General features: G+C 40.5%; 1 protein-coding gene across 12 annotated transcripts in view; it reads left to right on the forward strand.

The window, feature by feature from the left end:
- EYA4 (EYA transcriptional coactivator and phosphatase 4) overlaps nt 1-20,999 on the forward strand; it is a 211,549-nt gene that overhangs the window by 13,197 nt on the left and 177,353 nt on the right. For 2 of the 12 annotated variants that reach the window (XM_043542945.1, XM_043542951.1), the window contains exon 2: nt 6,069-6,170. The exons of the other annotated variants lie outside the window; for them this stretch is intronic. In XM_043542945.1, the coding sequence (XP_043398880.1) occupies nt 6,138-6,170 (33 nt within the window). In that variant the 5' untranslated portion in view covers nt 6,069-6,137. The remainder of the gene's footprint in view (nt 1-6,068; nt 6,171-20,999) is intronic. 12 annotated transcript variants of the gene reach the window in all.

Raw genomic sequence — 20,999 nt, forward strand, 5'->3', positions numbered from 1 at the left:
GAGGTAAATCTCACTGCATTTTCTGTGAACTTTCTCTCCATGTATTGGTTTTCCTCAAGAGAGCAGCATGTGCCTATGCTATCAGACTGTCATGATAGCTATTTTTTTCTTCATCAATTATTTATTATATTTAAAACCTTTAAAGTTCTTTAGTGATTTATTCTCCTTTGCGATTAGAAATAGATAACATCTCATTTTGTTGTAGGGTTATTTTTAGTCGGGTCAGCATTTCTTTCTACAAAGTACAGCATTCACACTACTCAAAGGGAAAATATAAAAGTTAAGCCTATAAAGTTAAAAAATATTTAACTGCCAGCTATCCAAAAACAGCTATTCTAAGACTTCCGTATGAAACGCTAAGAGTCTTTATAAGAACACACTGTAGAAAAACTTGCTTTCTACTCTTGCTAAAAACGGGAAAGAGAGACAGCCGGATGCTTTGGGTGGAGTTTTTAGAAGGGCTCATCTTTGGCCTAATGTTGCTCCATGGCTTCCATAGCACTTTTGAAAATCCCATCTTTTATGCACACATTTTGAAGAATCTCCAAGTTGTGGGTAGAAGTGCCAGAACCCCTAACAGTGTGTAAAACTTAAGTACCCGAAGTGAAATCCTGGTCTCTTGAAATCAAATAGTTTTGCCATAGACTTCAATGGCGCCAGGATATTGCCCTGAGATTTGAGAGCAGTTGGAATATTTCTGGAGAGAGAGAGAGAAGACAGAGGGTGTAGGATGAGCAGTGCAGCAGTAGGCATGCTTTGAGAAGCCAAACCAGAAGAGAGAGCTGGAATTGAACTTTTTTTTTCTTATTGTTAATTTAATTATTAGTCAAATTAAAACCCAGGAAAGGGGCAATTTTTTTTACCTCTGCACAGTGTGTGGACACTGTTTAAAGTGCGGGTTGGGAAAAATTAACTGATCATATGTACAAGCTTTCCTAGGAGCACCAACATATGAAGAGTTTAAAATAAATAAAAAGCTTCTATAGTCCTTGACTTCTAAGACATTTTAATCTGCTTTAATTATTACACATGCTGATCGTGATCATGCAGTCATTACTGGAGATGTCAGTGGGAGTTTTGGCTATAGCTTTAAAGTAGTGTTTTGTTTGTCAAAACAATTGGTTTTTCCTTCCAGAATTTAGAGATGATAACTATTAGGTTTTTGTTTCCACAAAATCCTTTTCTCTCATGAAGTATGCCTTAAAATTGTATGGAATAAATATGACCTGTTGTATTGCGTCTTGCTAGTCAAGTTTAAAATGGGGAGTGAACAAAATAATAAGATGTATTATTGGTTGGATTTCAAATAAGTGGGGAATGGTTGAAAATAATAGCTTATTTTCTGTTGGGTAAGAACACAAACTTTTTTTTTTCTTTTATGATTGTTTTGTGTAAGAAGAATTTGAATCAATAGTAGGCAGAAAAAGATTCTATTATTACCTTTTAATCTACTACCCTCAATACCCAAACTATTGTTTACATTACTTTATTTTTGTCCCAGACACGTTGCTTTTATTCCACATAAGACCGTTCTCCCTCAAAATTACTCCTCCTACTCCTCCTCTGAACATGATGCCACGGGAAACTCTGAGAAAGCAGCATCGTGCTTTTCTGCCCCTTCAAAAGATTCTTTTACAGTGAAATCGTTATGATGGAACAGCATTTTTTAATTTTGTTGAATAGTATTCGTTGCACTGGAATACACAGCTTCAGTGTCCAATGAAATCAAAAGCTTTGAGTTACTTCATGCACTTTATTTTCATGAATATTTTCTTTTAACACCAGGGTAAGTTAACATTACAATAAGTCACATATATATCATATATAATGTACAGAAAACTAGGTAAAATAATTTTATAAAATAGGCATTTCCAAGTTAGGACATACCAATGTATGATTGCCTGTGCATCTTTAATTCCCCCTCCTGTGCATCCATTCTGTGCACTGAATAAGGCAGGCGTCTTATGAAAAAAATAGTATGTGATCACCTAATTAGCGTATATCGTCATGTCCACCCACAAGGGTACTCTGCACTGCACAGGAAATTATTCATGTTCTCATTATCTTCCCTAGGGCTCTCATTAATACACTATCTCAGTGCCTGACAAATATGAATGAAATTATCTCTTTATCACCCTTGTGAGATAAGAGAGGCGATGCTGAGGTATTCTCCTTAATTTACAGATAGGGGAGTTAAGACAAGCCTGAGGCCACACATTGGAAGAGTGGCAGAGCCAGGATTAGAATTCATGCCCTTCTTACTTCTGATGCTGTTAATTTCTGAAGACCAAAGTACCTTAATTCTAGCTCCCGTTGACATCAGTTACAGAAGTTCTCAGTACTCAACTGCATCTTTGTATGAGGTATCTCACATTGGGCACCCAGGAAATGAGGAATGCACAGTTCTAGCCACCTGTCAAACTTTTATATGAAGTGGCTTCCTCAGCATCAAATAGAAAGTCTGTGAAAGAGAGAAATCTCTTTGTGGCTGTCACCTGCCTTAATCATAAAACCACCCTTTCTCTTTATTTCCCTGTCTTATTTTCTACTCAACTTCCCATTTCCAGAGCAAATGAGGCAGTGATCCTACAAACAGACTAATTCACTACGTAACCCTTATTACTTCCCAGAGCATCTATCCTGTGCGCTGAATGAGTCAGGGATACCTTGGAAAAAAATAGTATATGACCATATAATTAATCACTACCATAATGCATATTCATAATGAGGGCCAAATAAAGGTTGCATGGGCAGGTTATTATGGTAGGCCCCACAGACGTCCCTATACTTTTACTTTGAAAAGGTAATTTTTATTGAAGCAAAGGGAGGGCACATTCTCCTCCTAAATGATCTGTGTTAGAAGGAAATGAAGGAAAGATGACAGCTCTGTTTTGGAGCTAAGTTATTCTGGAGGCAATTTGAGACCCTGGAGCAGTCTAGAAATGGAAGGGTGCAAATGGCTGAAAGCTACCTTGGCTCTCCAGTCCCCATGGCTGAAAGTTTTGTGTTGCACCTCCCAGAAGTGCAGCACAAAATCTCACCCTACAGGTTTTGGATCAACTGGAACACTCCCCATCAATCTGATTATTTCCTCATAACCCTAACTTTCTGCTGAATAGAAGATTGCAATCGGTCACTGTTACTGGACAGACCACAACCTTGCTATCTTCTAAGCCAAAATTATTTTTTAAGGCATCATATGTGTTACTTACAAGCAGCTAAAGGGAGTTATAAAAATTGTTTTTACATTGCTCTTAACTTATGTGTGCATCACTAGGAAGAAACACATGTTTCTGCTCTAGATCCAGTTCTGGAAGTTGCAGCTTTAAAGCTGATGAAGTGTTTTATGCACCAAGATAAAAAAAAATATGCATTTGTTGATCAGGAAGTCAGGAATCCTCCTAATTAAGACACTTCTTGAAAAGATAAAATTTTGATCTTGAAACATAAAACACTTCATCAGCTTTAAAGCCACATCTGTGAGGACTGGATCAAGAACAGAAACAGATGTTTTTCTTCTTACTGGCTTGTCTAAGAGTTTAAAACCATTAACAGTTTTTTTAAAATAGTTGAAAACAGTTAAAACCACTTGCAATATAATAGGGATAACAGTACTATCCCTCTCTTTTTAAATCTGGTTCTCTTGATAGGATAAACTACATGATTGAACTGGTAACTGGATTATTGGCTCATAAAACAGCACGAGGTTGCTATTATCCCTTAATTTTATATCTTTATTAGGGAGTAATGCCGGTCTTATTTGAATCACTGAGTTATCTAATAGCTTCCCCCCACCCCTTACAAATTTGTAGAACTAACCCTAAAGAATATGGTCTCGATGCAATTGGTATAATCATTATTATGACATTATTATATAAATAATAATGTGTTTGTGGTTACTTACAATAGTTTTAACTTGGTTCAAAATGTAACATCATTTGAGCTCTTAAAATATTAAGAGTACAGTACAAGATATTTACCTAAGTATTAATTCAGGAATTATTTAATCATAACAGCTCACTTGAATTTTGAGACAACAGATAAGCAACATAGCTCTCCTTATAGTATCATAGTACATTTGTGCAAAATTAGAATAGATGTAAGTGAGCCAACAAAAACGTTTTGAAATTGATTAAAAATATCAGGCATATTCGGAGCAATACAACTTATACAAGTGACATCTCTAATTATACATTCCTGTGGTATTATTTCACTTGTAAATCATTCAATAAAGACCAGTTAACTAATCAAATTCTTTCCGAGTTCTACGTGGCACTGGCACATATTTATTCATTTATTTGCCAGTGGTGTCAGTGTAGATAGAATTCGTTCATGTGTATATTTTTGGAAGTGTATACACAAACGGTCTGGGTGAAATCCTAACTGCACTTAAATTAACGGCAATAGGGGCAGGATGTGTATATTTAAATTATTTAAAATATCAATAAACTCTATTTCTTTCAAGAAAAGGTGTGACAGCTGTCTGCATTGACTTCAGTGGGGTTTGGATCCAGCTCTTAAAGATGTGAAAATAAGCTCACTAATTCTAGGTATTATGGTTCCATAGTTAAGGTTGAGTTGAGTTTTGCACTTAAAGCAGGGATTCGACCACTTTGTTTATGTATGAAGCATTAGTCTTTGAGTACAGAATTCATTTTCTAAGTGTTTACAAGTAATTGATTAATTAGTGTTTGTGGGGTGCAGGATTGGAGGTAGATTTGAGAGGTAGGAAGGGAGGGAAATGTAGAGAGGTGCAATTGGCAGCTGGAATTTGAGGTTTGTGTGCATAGGAGAATGTGGAGGGCAGGAGGGAGAGGGATAAAACCCCAGCTGCTTTTGCAATGCTCTGATGGTGTAAATGCAGCTTAGCTGGCAGGTATGTTCGAGCTGCTTTGCGCTGCCCCAGAAGGACATAAAGTAGCTGGAGCATACTGGTGAATATTGTCATAGAAGTTTAAAATTTAAAATAAATTACTTAAAATTGCTAATTCCTATCTTCAAATCAGTAGAAATATAACTTTTTCTTTAGATTTCTTGTTTACTCTTCATGTATACAATTTTTGATTAAACACAACCAAAAGAAAGAAACAAACAAAAAAACAAAGGGCAAAAAGTGCGTTCAAACAGACGATGAAGTATGTATTTCCCTACTTTAACATGTTTGGATTTCTTTGCAGGTTAACCTGACTCTGAGTTTCCTACATTTATTCTGCTTGGCTTGGGGATAATTCAACATTCCCATAATGTATTTTACCCTAAATTACTGCTGTGTACTCTCAACCTTAACTTCATGTTGACGACATCTTTTTTTTTTTTTTTTTTTTTTAGTAAAATGGCTGTGGCTCTGTAGTTAGGGTTGCAGTAGTCGTTACAACACTGATCTCTTAAGTCACAAAATCTGCATACTTCAAATTACATCATTTGATGTAGTGATGTGTGTCACTCATCCTATTGGAGAAGGTGTAGAGACGGAAGATAATTAGGGTAATGCCCATCATTTAACATACTGTAGGGAGCTGCCTGCTTTAAATCACTCTGTGTATTTTGTTTAATCCAAAAGGAGTTTAATGGACATTAGAAAGAAGATAACATTCTGATAATTACATAATAATCTTTTTCTGCTAGCTGCGTAATGACTATCATTAATAGTTCTCTTTAAATGAGTATTATGCGTTTTTGTTCTGTGTTCTATAACAACTTTTGGATGTAAATATTAGAAAGGTAATCTTTTGCTGTCTATTTAAACAGCTGCTTTCATTAAACATTTTTAGCTTTTCTACTGCTTTGTTTTCAGAACTGTTTTTTTTTTCTGGCAGGAGCTGAAGAATTATTACTTAAGTGTGTGTTTCTGTTTGTGTGTTTCAAATAGTTTCTGCTTTCCAAAATGACACTGGGCATGTTGAAACACAGAGAGTAAAATCCAGGCCCAATTGGAGTCCATGGGAGCTTTGCCATTGACTTCAGTGGGGCCAGGATTTCACCCAGAATGTATGTTAATACTGGACGTGCTTTAGAAGTAGGAATTAGATCATGACACTTTTTTTCCTTTTTGTTTTTTAAAAATTTAGAAACCCCAATTGTAATTTAAAGGGAAGATACTTCTATTGTGGGTGGAAAGAAAAAGAAAAGCTACCTCCATGGAAGACTCTCAGGATTTAAATGAACAATCAGTAAGTACAAATTCAGTGAAGTTTTATCAAAGAAATTGCCATAGTGTTCTGTATGCCATGTTCAAAAGGATGCCTTCAGAAATTTCTCTTTGAGAATGGATGTGAGAAGTGTATCAGTACTAGTTTTCTTTGAACAAAAAGACCCTGGGGACCTTCTGGGAATCTAGGTTCAAATAACTTTTTAGGTCAGAGGTGAAGTGAGTTTTCTGGTCTCACCTTTGTCTATTCTTGCACATTACAAAATCACCACACAGTTCAGCAGGGTTTGGCAGAACTGAAATAGTAAGCGTTGATGGACATAATTGAGGTACACTGGAAGAGCAGTATGTGAAGACCTTGCATAGCATCTGCCTGCATTGTGTCTGGCTCAAATCATTCTGTCAAAATATACTTTCATATTGTATGTATTGTGAATTCACACACACACGGGGCTGTTTCAGTGAGGTTAAGATCTGATAAATGTTAACATTTATTGAAAATTAAGGCGAATATTCCTTGTCTTACTAGTTATGATGGAGGAAGATCTTACATACAGTGGGCCAAATTCTGTAGATATATTGGTACGTTCCTATTGAAACCAGTGTATTGCACTGGTATAAGTGAGAGCAAAATGTACGCTACTATTCACAGGCCAACAATGTGTGTTCATGAAAGAACTGGTAGCTCTAACTCTGCAATTCATTGCTTTTACTTTGCTAGATCTTTTAGAATATAAGAACATAAACATATTATAAGCATGACAAAATTTTTGTGGGAGAATTTTAAAGCATGAAGCATTTTATTTTGCAACAAAGGGAGCACTGTGTACAAGGTTCCTTACCATAAAGATAAGAACATTTATTCCTTAGGCTGCATATTAATCTCCCTTCCTACCAAAGACCATTCACTTTATTGCTGAATAATTAGCTTGTATATGTAATACCTATTCTAAATTAAATAACTTGGGGCTCTATCATGACTCAAAACCCTTCACATGAACCATACAGAGGGAGGGCCCCCTGCTCCCCACAGAGGGTGATCCATAGTCTGGAGACCTATTTAAGGGGCGGCGGGAGATAGAGCTATTGGTCAACTGGGAGAAGTGAGCAGGCGAAGCGGGGAAGTTGTGCATCATCTTCCCTTGGTCCTGCAGAAATCATCCCAAAAGATAATACAGTGGATCCGCTCCATAGTGCTGGAGAGAGCTGTGGCCAGGATAGTGCATGGTAGTGTGGCTAGAATGGAGCTTAACTGCTAAGTACCAGGAACAAGAGCTGCAAGGTAGCTGGACTGCTGCAGAGATGCAGAATCATTATATGGAAGGCTTTGGTTCATTCTGATCTTCCTGGGACTCCAAGCATCTGAGGGGATCTACGGGGATTGGGGACTGGTTCCATGTCCTGTTTTTCAGGGTATACAGAGAATCCCGCCACATCCTCCTTTGACAGAAAAATTGGGAAAAACCTTGGAGATTTCTTGTCTTTTTTTTCTAAGGAGTAATCGGGTGGCACAATATTTTTATGTCTGATATATTCAGATACACCATCTGCATAATGGACTAGTTGTAACATTTTATTGTAACAAAGACTTTTTTGTAGGTAATAGGAGTACATAGAAGAATTTGAGAACAATACCTTCAGTTTTTCATTCTTAAAATTTCAGTCAGAACAGAAGGGTTTCTTCATTTTTGCATAGTGGGGGAAAAATAATTCACTCCTCAACTGACAACCTTAAGTGTGAGATTTTTATGCTGAAACATGTTTTCATGGATGATTTAAATATCCTTTAAAATAATTGTTGAATCATAGTGGTGGCACTGCTTGGTACAGCTGTATTTATCTAACACAAGTGTTCCCCAACTTCATTGTGCTGCAACCCCCTTCTGACAACAAAAATTACTATAAGAGCCCAGGAGAGGGGACCGAAGCCTGAGCCCGGACGAGCCCTGCTTCCCTGGGCCGAGGGTCAAAGCCAAACCCCAAGGGCTTCAGCCCTGGGGAGGGGGGCTGTAACCTGAGCCCTGCCACCCAGGGCTGAAGCCGAAGCCTGAGCCCTGCCGCCTAGGGCTGAAGCCCTTGGGCTTTGGCTCTGGGAAGTGGGACTCAGTCTTCGGCTTCACCCCCGGGCCTCAGCAAGTCTAACACCAGCCCTGGCAACCCGATTAAAATGGGTTTGTGACCCACTTTGGGATCCTGACCCACAGTTTGAGAACCGCTGATCTAACATATTCCCAACCAGAACTCTAGAGCATGGAAGAATTAAATGGCATTCTTATTAAATAAATAAAGTTATATAAAGGTCATAAAAGACTTTAAGTAAAGATTCTTGTCTTTTCATATCTGAAGTAACTACTCTGTGCAATTACCTAATAGAAATATTAACAGAAAATAGATCTATAAATTTAAACTTAGTACAAAAAGATGTATACTTCATGATGGTTAAACTGTTTTTGCAACATTGGATGTTTGATAAGTGCATATTTAACAGCCTTTTTTATATTAGGGTAGTCTAATTTCCATAATATTCTTCATAGTTAAAACGTAGCTTTCAACTATTATATGAAAAACATCTAACAAATTACAAGGTGAGGTGAAAGTTGAGTTGTGATAATTATTGTATATGGAGGCAGCACTTGCTGTCATTACACTGTTATTAATGTTATAATGCTTAATGGCACAGAGGATGATACATTCAAGGCAGGATTTATGCTATTTAGCCCTGCTGACATTATATGTGGTGGTGTTAGTCTTTACACACCAATAGGCCCCAGCAGATTTCTGGGTGCCATCATGCTAAGGCAGTACTCCAACACAGTAAGAAATAGTCCCTGCCCTGAAGAGCTTACAGTCTAAATCAGGGGTTCTTCAACTGGGGTTTGTGACCTCTCAGGGGGTCGCAAGGTGGTTATGTGGGGAGTTGTGAGCTTTCAGCCTCCACCCCCAAACCCTGCTTCACCTCCAGCATTTATAATAGTGTTAAATGTGCTTTGAATTTGTAAGAGGGGTCACACTCAGAGGCTTGCAGTGTGAAAGGGATCACCAATACAAAAGTTTGAGAACCACTGGATAAACAAGACAGACAGGGTGGGAGAAAGGAAATACTGTTTCCTCTGGTGCCTACCAAAGTAGTGTCACATTATTCCCCTATGCTGCCAATGCAATTGTTATGTGCTGGACAGTGGTCCATTTTAGTCCAGGACAGCACTATATTGGTATTGGGTGGGAATGCATTCTTTTGTAACTGTTTTATTGACAGATGATGATGATAGATTCCTTTACTTTTAGAAGTTTCCGGAACTGACAGGTTGTTTGTTCAGAGTGATGGGAGGGCAAGACAAATAAATTTTAAACCTGTGAACCACTGCATCTAAATTAACCCTATTTTTATTATGCAACAGTCTAAGCAGGAATTCAAAGTGATCACCTTTAGTCCTAAATTGCTTAGTAGTGTATTTTTGAAATGATTGTCCCATCCTCCTGATCCAACCTGTGGAGACTGAAAACAACAAAACAAGGTAAAGGGGAAAAACAAAGCTATATAAATGTATTTATGCATGAAATAATTCTTCCAGGTGGTGTCAGCTGCAACAAGGGCCACGTTCAATATCTAGGGGTTTCTCTTAACATTACAAAACAGAACTGGCTCGAGCCCCCATCCAGTAATCTGGGAAAACTGAACAGCACCACGAGGCACCTTGAAGGGTATGTCTGCAAAGAAAGACATACTGCTGGTCACTCAGCAAAGAAAAACCGGCAGCTGGCCCATGCCAGCCAACTCCAGCTCACAGGGCTCGGGCTGTGGGGCTGTTTCTTTGCTGCGTAGACTTCCAGGCTCAGGCAAGAGCCCAAGCTCTGGGACCATCCCACCTTGCAGGGTCTAGAGCCCAGGCTGCAACCAATACCTAAACATCTACACCTCAATTAAACAGCCCCTTAGCCTGAGTCAGCTGGCACAGGCCAGCTGTAGTTTTTAACTGCAGTGTAAACATACCCTAAGATTTCAGTCTAGCAGGTAGAAACTCCTGTCCTCATCCTCTCTAATTTCTATTTGGCTTTTGCATCGCCACTCCCTAAATTAGGGCATGCTAAGTATAGTTCTGCTGCCCTTTACTCATGCAATGAGGATAACAACATTTTATTATCCCTGCATTCAATAGTAAAGTGAATTGTTACCTAAAACAGCCAAAATTGATCACTTTGCCAAAGCAAGTCTGTCTGCTGGTCACTCAGGCACAGTAGTTGTGTCTATGCAAATATGGTCTGCTGCTGAGGTCTTTTCCCCCAGTTCATCACTTATGCAATGGACAACACTAAGCTTTCCAAGCCTGTCATAAGTATCAGCAGATTTTTATATCTACAATGTGCCATTGACTCTTTAGGGAGTAGAGACACAATGTGGGTGAGGTAATATCTGTTATTGGACCAACTTCTGTTGGTGAAGGAGACAAGTGTTTTGATCTACACAGAGCTTTCCAGCTTTTTTGGGGAGTAGATTGTGTGTGTGTGTGTAGTGGTCCCATCCTAAGGTTTTAGGAAGTCACTGAAGAAGCTTGTGAGGTATTTTGGGCTGCATTGTCATCCATAGGCTGATTATACTCATTTTGACATTTTTCATCAAACCCAAAATTCTGTAATCTCAATAATGTCTGACTGTGGATCTGAATGAGAGTGAACTGGTCATAATTCAACCCAAATAAGGCAGGTAGATGGTGGTTGGAGGGGAAACTGAGCAATGGGTATGTGATGCTGGTTGGTTGTGATGAGTTGTTTGGGTTAAACCTCATATAAACTGTTGTGACCCCATTGCCCCCCCCCCCCCCCCCTGGCCACCAGCACAATAATTTAAGACAGCCAAGAGAGACAGCTAAGCAGCCCCACCTAAGATAACAGGGGTATGTATGTGAGGCCACCCAGATATTTGGACTTTGTGAGTGGAGAGCTCCACAGTGCATTGTCCCACACAAACAAACATAAGTTGGTTGAACATTTCATGACGATTAGCTGGGCTTTCTCATTGGAGAGCCCCCTTTTAAAATTCACTCCCCTGAGCAGTCCATTAGATCCGTGTCCAGCAACCGGAGAACAAGACACATGTATTTTCTTTAGCCCTTACATAACTGTTTTTGTGTGTTATTTTTCTGTCATTCTGTCTATCTGTCATAGTAATAGACACTATGAATCAGTAAAATGCAATAGTTTGACTTCCTGGTTCTGTGGCGCAAAAAAAATATTAAAGTCTGCAGATAGCTGGTCTTCATGAAGTGAGACAGCCTACATCTGTAGCCTTAATTCTGATAGCCTTTTTTGGGATTGTGAGATCACTGACATTGGGGTTTTTTGTGGTTCAATTTCTCTCTTTTTTTCTTTTTTTAACCATACTATTAAGAAAATAATGCCCCAGTGATTTGTATCCTTAAAAAAAATCTTTTAAGAATCACGTTGAACTGAAATAATCCCAAAGGAATGCATATGGTTGAAGAATTGAGTCTGTCATTCCAGATAATGTGTCAGTCAAGTCTCCAGTATTTCCACTTCAATTTTAAAGCTGTAAAGATCCTCCCCCTTTTGTCCCCATACTAGATTCTGCTATTCTTGGTACACTGTAATCTTGGCTCCAGGTACCAATTCCCTTCAAAGAAATGTTATTTCTCTTCAGATCATGCCAAACTACTATTGAGGTCTGTTCAGCAATGGTGATTCAGTAAAGTACTTAGGGACATGCTTAAGTCTGTCACTATTCAGGAAAGCACTTAAATATATGTTTAAGTCCTGTTGACTTGAAGTAGTTTTTCTCTGCGGCCATGAAGGTTGAAATGGAAGCTGAAATTCTTGTATAATCACCTCACCTAGGAGTTGGGGCTTTCAGAAAAATACCAAATGCTGCAAGATTTGTGATAAATTTGCAGCAGTTGGTGATGCTGAGTTAGAGAGAATCAGAGAGGTGCTCCCTGTCGTCCATGCAAGGGAGACCGGCACTGCTGGATGAAGTCTTGGGTTGAACTGAAAAATGTTACTGTGTTTTAGAGACAATGGTAGTATGTTTACAGAGAAAAAGTTCTTCACAGGCTTGAAGCCTTCTAGCGCAGGTAACAATAGCAGTGAAGACTGCGCAGTGGGAGCTTTACAGTGGGCCAGAGAGCCAAATACATACTTGGGGTCTGGCATGTACTACCTGCAATGAATCCTGCTTTGTAGGGTCGTCACTGCTCTTGTTACCCCCACTCGCTGCACTGAAGCAAGTGTAGCTTGACCAGCCTATGCACAGCTTTTGGTGTGTAGACCTACCCAACAGCTTATTCATTCAGATACTTCTGCTGCTACAGTATGAAAAGAAAGCAATGGAGAAAGGGTAACGTAGGACCATTTGAAAAGTAAGGGAGGAATCCTCGATAAGAGAATTTGAGTAGCTGAGAATTGAAGAGTTTTGCAAAATAGTTTGTTCATGTTAGGAGATGGAACATTTTAAAGCCAGAGCAATTAAATTAGAAATAAGGAACAAATGTTTAACACTGAGGGTGATTAACCATTGGAACAAATTATCAAGGAAAGTGGTGGATTGTCCAGTCTCCATTTCTTGGAGTCTTTAAGTCAAAACTGGATGCCTTTCTGGAAGATATGCTGTAGCCACATGCAAGTTATTGGGCTCAATGCAGAGGTAACTGGGGAAATGTTGTGGCCTATGGGATACTGGAAGTCAGGTACCTTCTGGCCTTAAAAATCTATGAATCTATCTTCATATAATTCTGCTGAACGTTGAGGTAGGGGCTGAAGATGGCCACTGGACTTGTGTACACAACTAAAAGTCTTAAATCTTAATAAATAAATGTATGTCTTACAAATAGCTAAACAAGGATCTGGCAAACCCATTATTGTATATATTCACTCTGTATTACTAAGCATGCATATCAGAGAGAGTTCACGTTATTTCTATCTTTATCAGGGATAACTGTATGAAGCAGGAAAATGCAAGTTATATACTGTGCCTGGTTTTGTGCACCTTATCACTATCGAGATGTAAACATTCTGAGACATGCCCAAGGAAAGCAAGTCTTATTTTTATTTATTGATCTAGTAGCATAGGTGTTCGTGGTGTTTTTCAAGCAGATTAAAAGGCCAGGAGCCAAATACTTTGATTTTATATCTCATACAGTAACCCATTGGAACTCAGTGGAGATGAATGGGGTTTAACAAAGGACAGAATTTGGCCCAGGATCCATGTCCCCCGAACTTTATAGTCTATTAACCCTGTCCTGCAGAGAGCCGCACTGACTTCTATACTGAGGCCCCTGTTCTAAATTTAGATCCATCAAATTATAACAAGACTATGGTGGCTAGTAGAGAGGGGATGAATAATTTTGCCCTTAGAATTTATCAGTGCTCTGTGCCTTATGTACTCATTTACACGACTGCAATGTGACTGTAAAATGCTGCCATTCTGATTTGGTAGTCTTTTACACCCCCTTCGCTCATTGTAAAGGACTGGGCCATCAGTTTCTACCTTTTAGAAAAAGCTGCTAAACTGATCCGCATATGGAAGTTCTCAGCTGCTATAGGACAATAGGCTCAAAAAGGTACCAAGAACTCAAAAGGGTACCAGTTAAATTAAAATAACTTATTCTTAGTTTTGTTAATAACAATACGTTATAAACTTAAAACTACAATCTGTTTTGAAATGGAACATTTTCCAATAATTTTGCAACTTTTTTGGTGAATTGTTGCAAATGACTCACCCTTTGTGTATACATCCTGATATTTGGAAACTCCTCATACCAATGGGATGATAGCATGGCCACACACTGCTCCTGAAATCTATGTACACTCTTTCATTCAGTCTTAGAAGGAATAGAATTTGATCGAGATGGACAGCTATTGTGTTTGCTGAGATGTCTGTGTGATAGCTTGTAATATATACTCTTTATTGTGTCATGTCATTAATGTATTTATTTTTCCTATTATTTATGCTTTAAACTATGTACTCATGGTACATTTCAAATCTTTATGCACTGCCTGAGAAGTTGCCTTCTCCTTGGTGCCATGGTGAGGGGGCTAGTGCTGTAGCCAAGACCTTCTATTTGTACTGGAGCGCAGTATGGAGCTTGGAGTGCAGTATGGAGCGCAGTATGGAGCAGAGCGCAGTATCTGTACAGCTTGTTGCCTGGTGGAAGAAAAGGCTCTCTTCACCCTATGCTCCAATCCCATGTGGCAGAGGGTCTAGCAATATGTAAACTCTCTCTCTCTCTCTCTCTAGACTCTCAGGGAACCAGGACGTGGACTGTCTAGCTTAGTGATCAGTGTGGGGGTCAGGCTTAGTGATTAGAGTGGATGTCAGAAACTGGCATCAGAAACCAGGAGCTGGGGTCAGAGATGGTGGCTGTAGTCAGAACCCACAGTGAAGGATAAAGCCAGGGGTCAGGAACTGGGTTCCAGAGTCAAGGGTCAAGCTGGAGGAAGTACTCAGAAGCCAGAGCCAAGGGTCAAGTTGGAATTACTTAGAGCAAGAAGATTAACAGGCAAGATGGGGGTCTCAGGCAGAGACAGGGCAGAGACAAGGCTGGGTGCAAGGCAGGGGCATCAGGAACAGGGCAACAAAGGAGTAGTCACAGTGGTGGGCATAAGCATTGAGTAGCCAGTGAGATGCTGCTGCCTTAAGAGACAGTCTTCTGGTTCCACCAGCCAATCAGGGAGTCTGCGTGGGTTGCCTGGGGACTAGCTCTGATTTCTGCCAGTATCTCCCCCTCACACACACACACCTTGAGGGCGCTGTCTAGGAATCTTGGGGCCTGTTTTTTGGGGGTATGTGTGGTGGAAGGCATGCAGGGATGGATGTGGTGTTCTTTGTGCTTACACATGTCCATTCCAGTGTAGGTGTGTATGTGCCCCAAGCACAGTTGCCAGGAATGTTTCCCTCAGTGGTACCTGTCAGGTCAGCTCTGGGGCCTTCTGGGGCCGTGTGCTCATAGCACTGGTATAAAGGACCCGGCTGACCCCGCGCCCCCTCAGTTCTTTCTTACCGCCCCGATGGTCACTGGAACTGTTCTGCCTTGCTGTTGAAAGTTTCTCAGTGGACTGACAGACATTCAAGGGCCCTAATCCCTTGGATCCCTGGATCCAAGGAAATGGTAGGGTGCCCTTGATTTGAGAGATGCTACTTTTCTATACTGATCTTCCAAGGCCACAGAAGGTTCGTCACGAGCCACGTGCACTACCAATTCACAGTTCTCCTATTCGGCCTGCAGCGTCCCCACGATTGTTTGTTTACAAAGTGCCTGGCGGAAGTAGCAGCCTACCTGAGGAGACAAGGGGTGCAAGTCTACCCGTATCTGGATGACTGACTGGTCAAAGGTCAGTCCAGGGCCCAGGTGGAGTCCAGCATCCACTTTATCCCATCAACATTAAAGGCCCTAGGCCTGATAATAAATGTTCAGAAATTCACCCTCACTCTGGTCCAGAGGATAGAATTTATTGGAGTGGTGTTGAACTCTACCCAAGCTGGAGCCTTCCTCTCAGAAGGCCAATTTCAAACTATTATGTCCCTGATTGTACAGCTCAAGGACCACCAGATTACAATAGCCCAGCATGGTTTGGGGCTTTTGGGCCACATCAATGCATGTATGTACGCAGTGCAGCATGCAAGACTACACCTCAGGCCCCTCCAGGCATGGCTTGCCTCGGTGTACTTGCCAAACCACCACCATCTGGACCTGGTTATCACAGTACCTCTCCCAGTTCTTGCCTCCCTTGACTGGGGGGCTGGATCTGCTGGCGGTTTGCGCAGATGTTCTGTTTTCATGGCCCCAACCATTGGTATCCCTGGTCTCTGATGCGTCAGCACAAGGTTGGGGGGCACTCCTGGGGCCCCTCAGGACTCAAGGTCTTTTGTCTTGGGCTGCTCAATCTGTCAGGTAACCACGCTATCGGTGGTGTAGCTAGTATTTGGCGTGGGCATGAGGCCTAGTGGTTGGAGCAGGTATCAGAAACTGAGTGTCAGAAACCAGGAACTAGGGTCAGAGCTGGAGGCAGTAGTCCGAAGCCAAAGTCACAGGTTAGGCTGGAGGTAAGGAACTGGGTACCAGAGCCAAGAGTCAAGCTGGAATCATAGAGAGTGAGTGGGGTAACAAGCAAGTTGGGGTCTCAGACACAGTCAGGGCAAACAAGGATGAGTGCAAGGCAGGGTCAGCAGGAACAAGGTAACATAGGAGCAGGCACAGTGGTAGCATGAGCACTGAGCAGTCAGCAAGCTGCTGCTGGGCTCTCTAGCCAATCGGGTGATGTAGCCAATCACACAGCCAGCTGCAGGCTAACTGCACTAGTAGGCAGGCCTTGATTCCTGACATAGAAGGAGGGAACTTGTTGTTCTCTGGCAGTGGAACAGATATTGACACCTCTTCATCTGTAATTCCAGTTAAAAGGGAAAAAAAGAAAAGGGGAAAGAAATAATTCTTTTTGCTTTTAATCTTTAAGCATTCTTTTGGCCTTAAAATAATTCTATGCCTCTATTTTTTTGTGGGTAGCTATTTATCCAGTAAAAGAAAAGTCACTGCCACAGTAACTTGTTTTTGTATAGCCTTGCTAATCAGCTATCCGGGGGGGAGCGGGGTGGGAGCTAGTTTTAATTATTATTCTTGTAATGGGTTTTATGGACAGTGTTTTAAAACTCCTATAGGTGACACAGAGAAGTTTTCACCTTATTTTCAGTCTTCCAAATAATTATTTTTCCTCTTAAATTATGTTAATTCTTTCACAGATTAAGTATAAATATCCTTCTTTTAAATGAAAGAATTCTTATATAGTTTTTAAATGAGAAAAAAATTATAAGCTTTAACTTAATAAACCTCATAACTACTTGCTTTTTTAAAAAAAAAATTGTAAGTTTTTATTGGGAGGTGTGCATGCTAATAATAAAATATAAAATGTGTAGTGGTTATATATTACTTGTGTCCTGGGGCAACAAATAATCAAAGGCTTGTAACTCCTACAAAGGTGTCAAACATTTTATTTTGTTTTCTTTTAGTAATTATTTAGTGTTCAATCAGCATTAACAGAAGAAAAATAATTTGGCTGTTAACTTGCTAGTTTAGGATTTCAAAGAGCCTTATTAGAAGCTGATGTAATTTCATCCTCTGGGCCTTTATGTAACAGAGTGCATATTTAGATTACTTAATTTTAACCTAGAATTGAACAATAGGTTGAAGTCCATAAAATGGGGGGCTCTAGCAGATGTGTACAGCTATAAAGTTGGATAAAAGTCTTTCATTTTTGTGAGGCGAGGACAGCATTAGAATTGTGCATTGTGTAAGTTATTTGTTTTCCATCATACTGTATAGCATATAGTGCATGCCACTCATATTTGTACAGTAGTTATAGCTGGACAATCCCTGGCAGCCCTTGAACCAATGTTATTTTCATGTTTTTTATGAGTGAAGATATTGCATGTGTTCCTGTTGCCATCAGTTTTCGGTTACAATTTGCATGTTCTTGCTAATGCCCTGACCCTTCAATTTACAACAGACATACAGTGTTGCGTACACACAGAGCCATATAGATAATGGGGGCCCCATGTAAGTGTGGCAGTCTTATCGGACATTGTAGATTGCAAGATTGTTGCCTTGAGTGAAGCAGATTTCAATAAAATTAGATTTTTAGTGGTTTTTTTTTATTTAAATAAATCATACTTTGCAAAACTACCTTGTATTTAACCATGGCAACAGTGTAGTTGGTAGTGACAATATTGTTGTTCATAGCTGCTTACTATTTTTATAGTATTTTGTCATGTAGTCAAATTTCTGTCATGTAAAACTATTTCACTTAGTAGTAGTATTATGTCACTTTGTAAAAGGAATGAAGTTTCATTTAATTAAATGTCAACAAACCTTTGAAAGAACATTCTGAAGAAATGATTAACGTAGAAACAAAAAATAATGAATCTACAGGTGGTCGTTTTCTTTTAAAATTTAAAAAGATGTACCAAAGCGAAGTATTGTTGCTTGAAAGGCATTTGCAGAAATATAAATGATACTTAGCACTTGCACAAAGCTTTTCACTGGAAGATCTCAAAGCATTCTCCAAAGCTGGGTAAACATTTTGTTACCCTTTTACAGGTGAAGTAACTGAGGTACAAACAGATGTTAAAAGGCCCGCCTAAGGTAACAAAATGAGTTAGTAGCAGGAATAAAACCACATCTCCTTACGCCAGTTCAGTGTCTAGTCCACTGAGCTACAAATGTCTCCCAGATAGCAACATTGAATGGATTTTCCTAATAAGTAAAATTTCCACATTCCACTAAGACTGAAACTGAAATTTGTTATTGTTTCTCTTCCCTGGTACTACCTTTTCTTGTGGTATGGTAATCTTGGCACATGAATCGTACAGACTTTTTTCTGGTTACTGTGCCCTTTGCTGTGTCAGCACTCTATGATGTACATACCGTAATCTACCATAGACCGATATGGTAGGGGTTTTCCCCCCACCAAACTTTAGCAGTTGAGTATGTATTTTGTAATTCTCATTTACTAAAATTCTCATTTGTTGTGACCCTAGCTCTTCCAAACGTGGTAGCAGATGATGTATTTTGACATCTGTTATAATGTGAGCACATCCTTAATTGATACGTAATGCATATGATTGGGGAAATACAAATTGGGGTTGGCTCAGAAACAAACTTACTACTTTCACTCTTGATGTAACAGAAATGTACATCTTATAAGAAATAAAAAAGAATTTAAATGTTGTTTTTGGTTTAAAAACTCCAGTCTTACTGTTTACAAAAAATTGCAGTGGGATAATTTTTGCAGTTTGTAAAGTTAAACAAGAACCACATCTTGAAAACAACTTTAAGTTTTAGGTATCACTGTACCTTCCCTCGTGCATCCCCCAAACCATTAGCTGTAAGAAGTTATCAAGTCAGCCATATCGGAGTTCTCATTGAAAAGACATCATTTGGACCTCTTTTAATAACCAAAGAAACAAACAAAAGAAATTTGTTCCATTGCCACACACTATCTTTAGAATGCTGACAAAAACTGACCACACAAAACAAAATTCGTCATGATTGGTAGTCTCAGTTCCACAGAGCAACAAAACTGGAATTTCAGGTGTGTTGCTAGTTAGGGAAACTCGCACTATATATCTAACTCAAACTAGGCCTTGTATTGAGTACCCATGGACCCCCCCTTCCCCATATATGGAGAATACCATCTTGGATTTACTAAGTTAAAGACTGAACATGTCACAACCCCATTTCAAGCTTTGAAAGCTGCATGATTAATATGAAATACAAATTCAAATAAGTATATAAAATATAAAACATATAACAGTATTGCCAAGTACAAGTAATCAAAAATATTGAGGTGGATCTCCAAAAAAAAATCACGAGATGGGCCCAGAAATCACAAGATTTTACAAAACATCAAACTGGGCTTTTTAGTTTGTCTGTCTGTTTGCTTTTTACCCCCTCTGCTCTTCTGGCTATGTGTGATAAATTTGAGACTGAAAAGTCAGCTTTTTAATGCACACAAAAAATACTCTTCTCCTTGACTTCTCAGATGGAGACTCCACTTACCCTCTCCTCATCCCTATGATAGGGAACCTCACCTGCCATCCATTTCCTACGACTGTCTTGCCCCCCCCTCCCCCGGCTTGCTGCCCCCTGGGCTTCCCCCCTTCCCTGGACCCACCAACACCACCTCACTGACTCCTTTCTCCCCTGACATGCTTTCCGCATCCCCCAGGGTTACTCCTCTACCCAGATCCCAAGTAGAGGAGAAGTTCCAGAGCAGCGGGAGGCCCTGGAGCCAATAGCAGCTTTTCCCTGACTCCCATCTCCCTTCTTCTGCCCCTGGACACACTCTCTGCTGTAGGGTCATACATGAAGGCAGGGCAGGTCTGTGTCCTTAACTCCAAGGCTGCTGGGTTGGAGGAGTTTCTTGTGTCATCATGACAGCTCCTACTGCAGGCACCAGACTCCTGTGACTCGCAATCAATTTGCAACAGTTAATAACCTGGTCTTTCCCTGGCTACTTGGCGGGTGGTACTCCTACCCACCACTGTCCGAGCCTGGGGACTTGAAATCCAATCCCCTCCCATTACTGTCCCCTACCCTCCAGCCTCCTTCCTGGCCCCACATCTACCTGCACCTCATTACCCTGCAATGCCATGCCACCTTTATTTCTTAGAAAACTACTTCTGTGAAAAGTAAATGTGGAGAATGCTGGGCATCAAGCACTGGGGGAGCAGGAGGCAGATTTCTGTGTTGCACATTTAGGTTGGCAGCTCTCTGGCTGCCCAGTTCTGAAGGCAGCACCGTCGGCAGCAGCAGCACAGAAGTAAGGGTGGCAATACTTTGCTCTCTGGCCACCCAGGCTGGGCTGCACAGGAAGGCGTTTCTGAGCCATGGGGTTCCCCCAACCATACACCTCTGACCATCATGTCCACGGGAAGGGGACAGCAAGGGGCTGGCTCTGCAGGGGAAAGCCCTGTGCCTCCCCCCGGCTGGCAGCTCTGGGCGGTATCGCTGCCCCCTGCCTGGCTGGCCAGGGGCTCCAGACCTGGGCTCACCCATACTCATCCCCACTCCGGCAGCCCAGACCCACCAGCTTGCGGCACTGGGACAGCGTCCCTCTGACCACAGAGCCCTGGGCTGTCGCCCACATCGCACTCCCCTAAGGCCTGTGCTGCCAGTAGAAAAAAATCCTGAGATTTGGTAGGTCGATCATGAGATCATGGGCAAGGCTTAATTTTACTTGGAAATCATGTCTCTTGTGATAAATTCGCAAGAGTTGGCATGCTGATATAAAGACATTTTTTTTTATGCTCAGAAGTAGACATGAGGTTTCCAAGAGAGCCCACTGCAAT

Source organism: Chelonia mydas, chromosome 3 (genome assembly GCF_015237465.2).
Source record: "Chelonia mydas isolate rCheMyd1 chromosome 3, rCheMyd1.pri.v2, whole genome shotgun sequence".
NCBI lineage: Eukaryota > Metazoa > Chordata > Testudines > Cheloniidae > Chelonia > Chelonia mydas.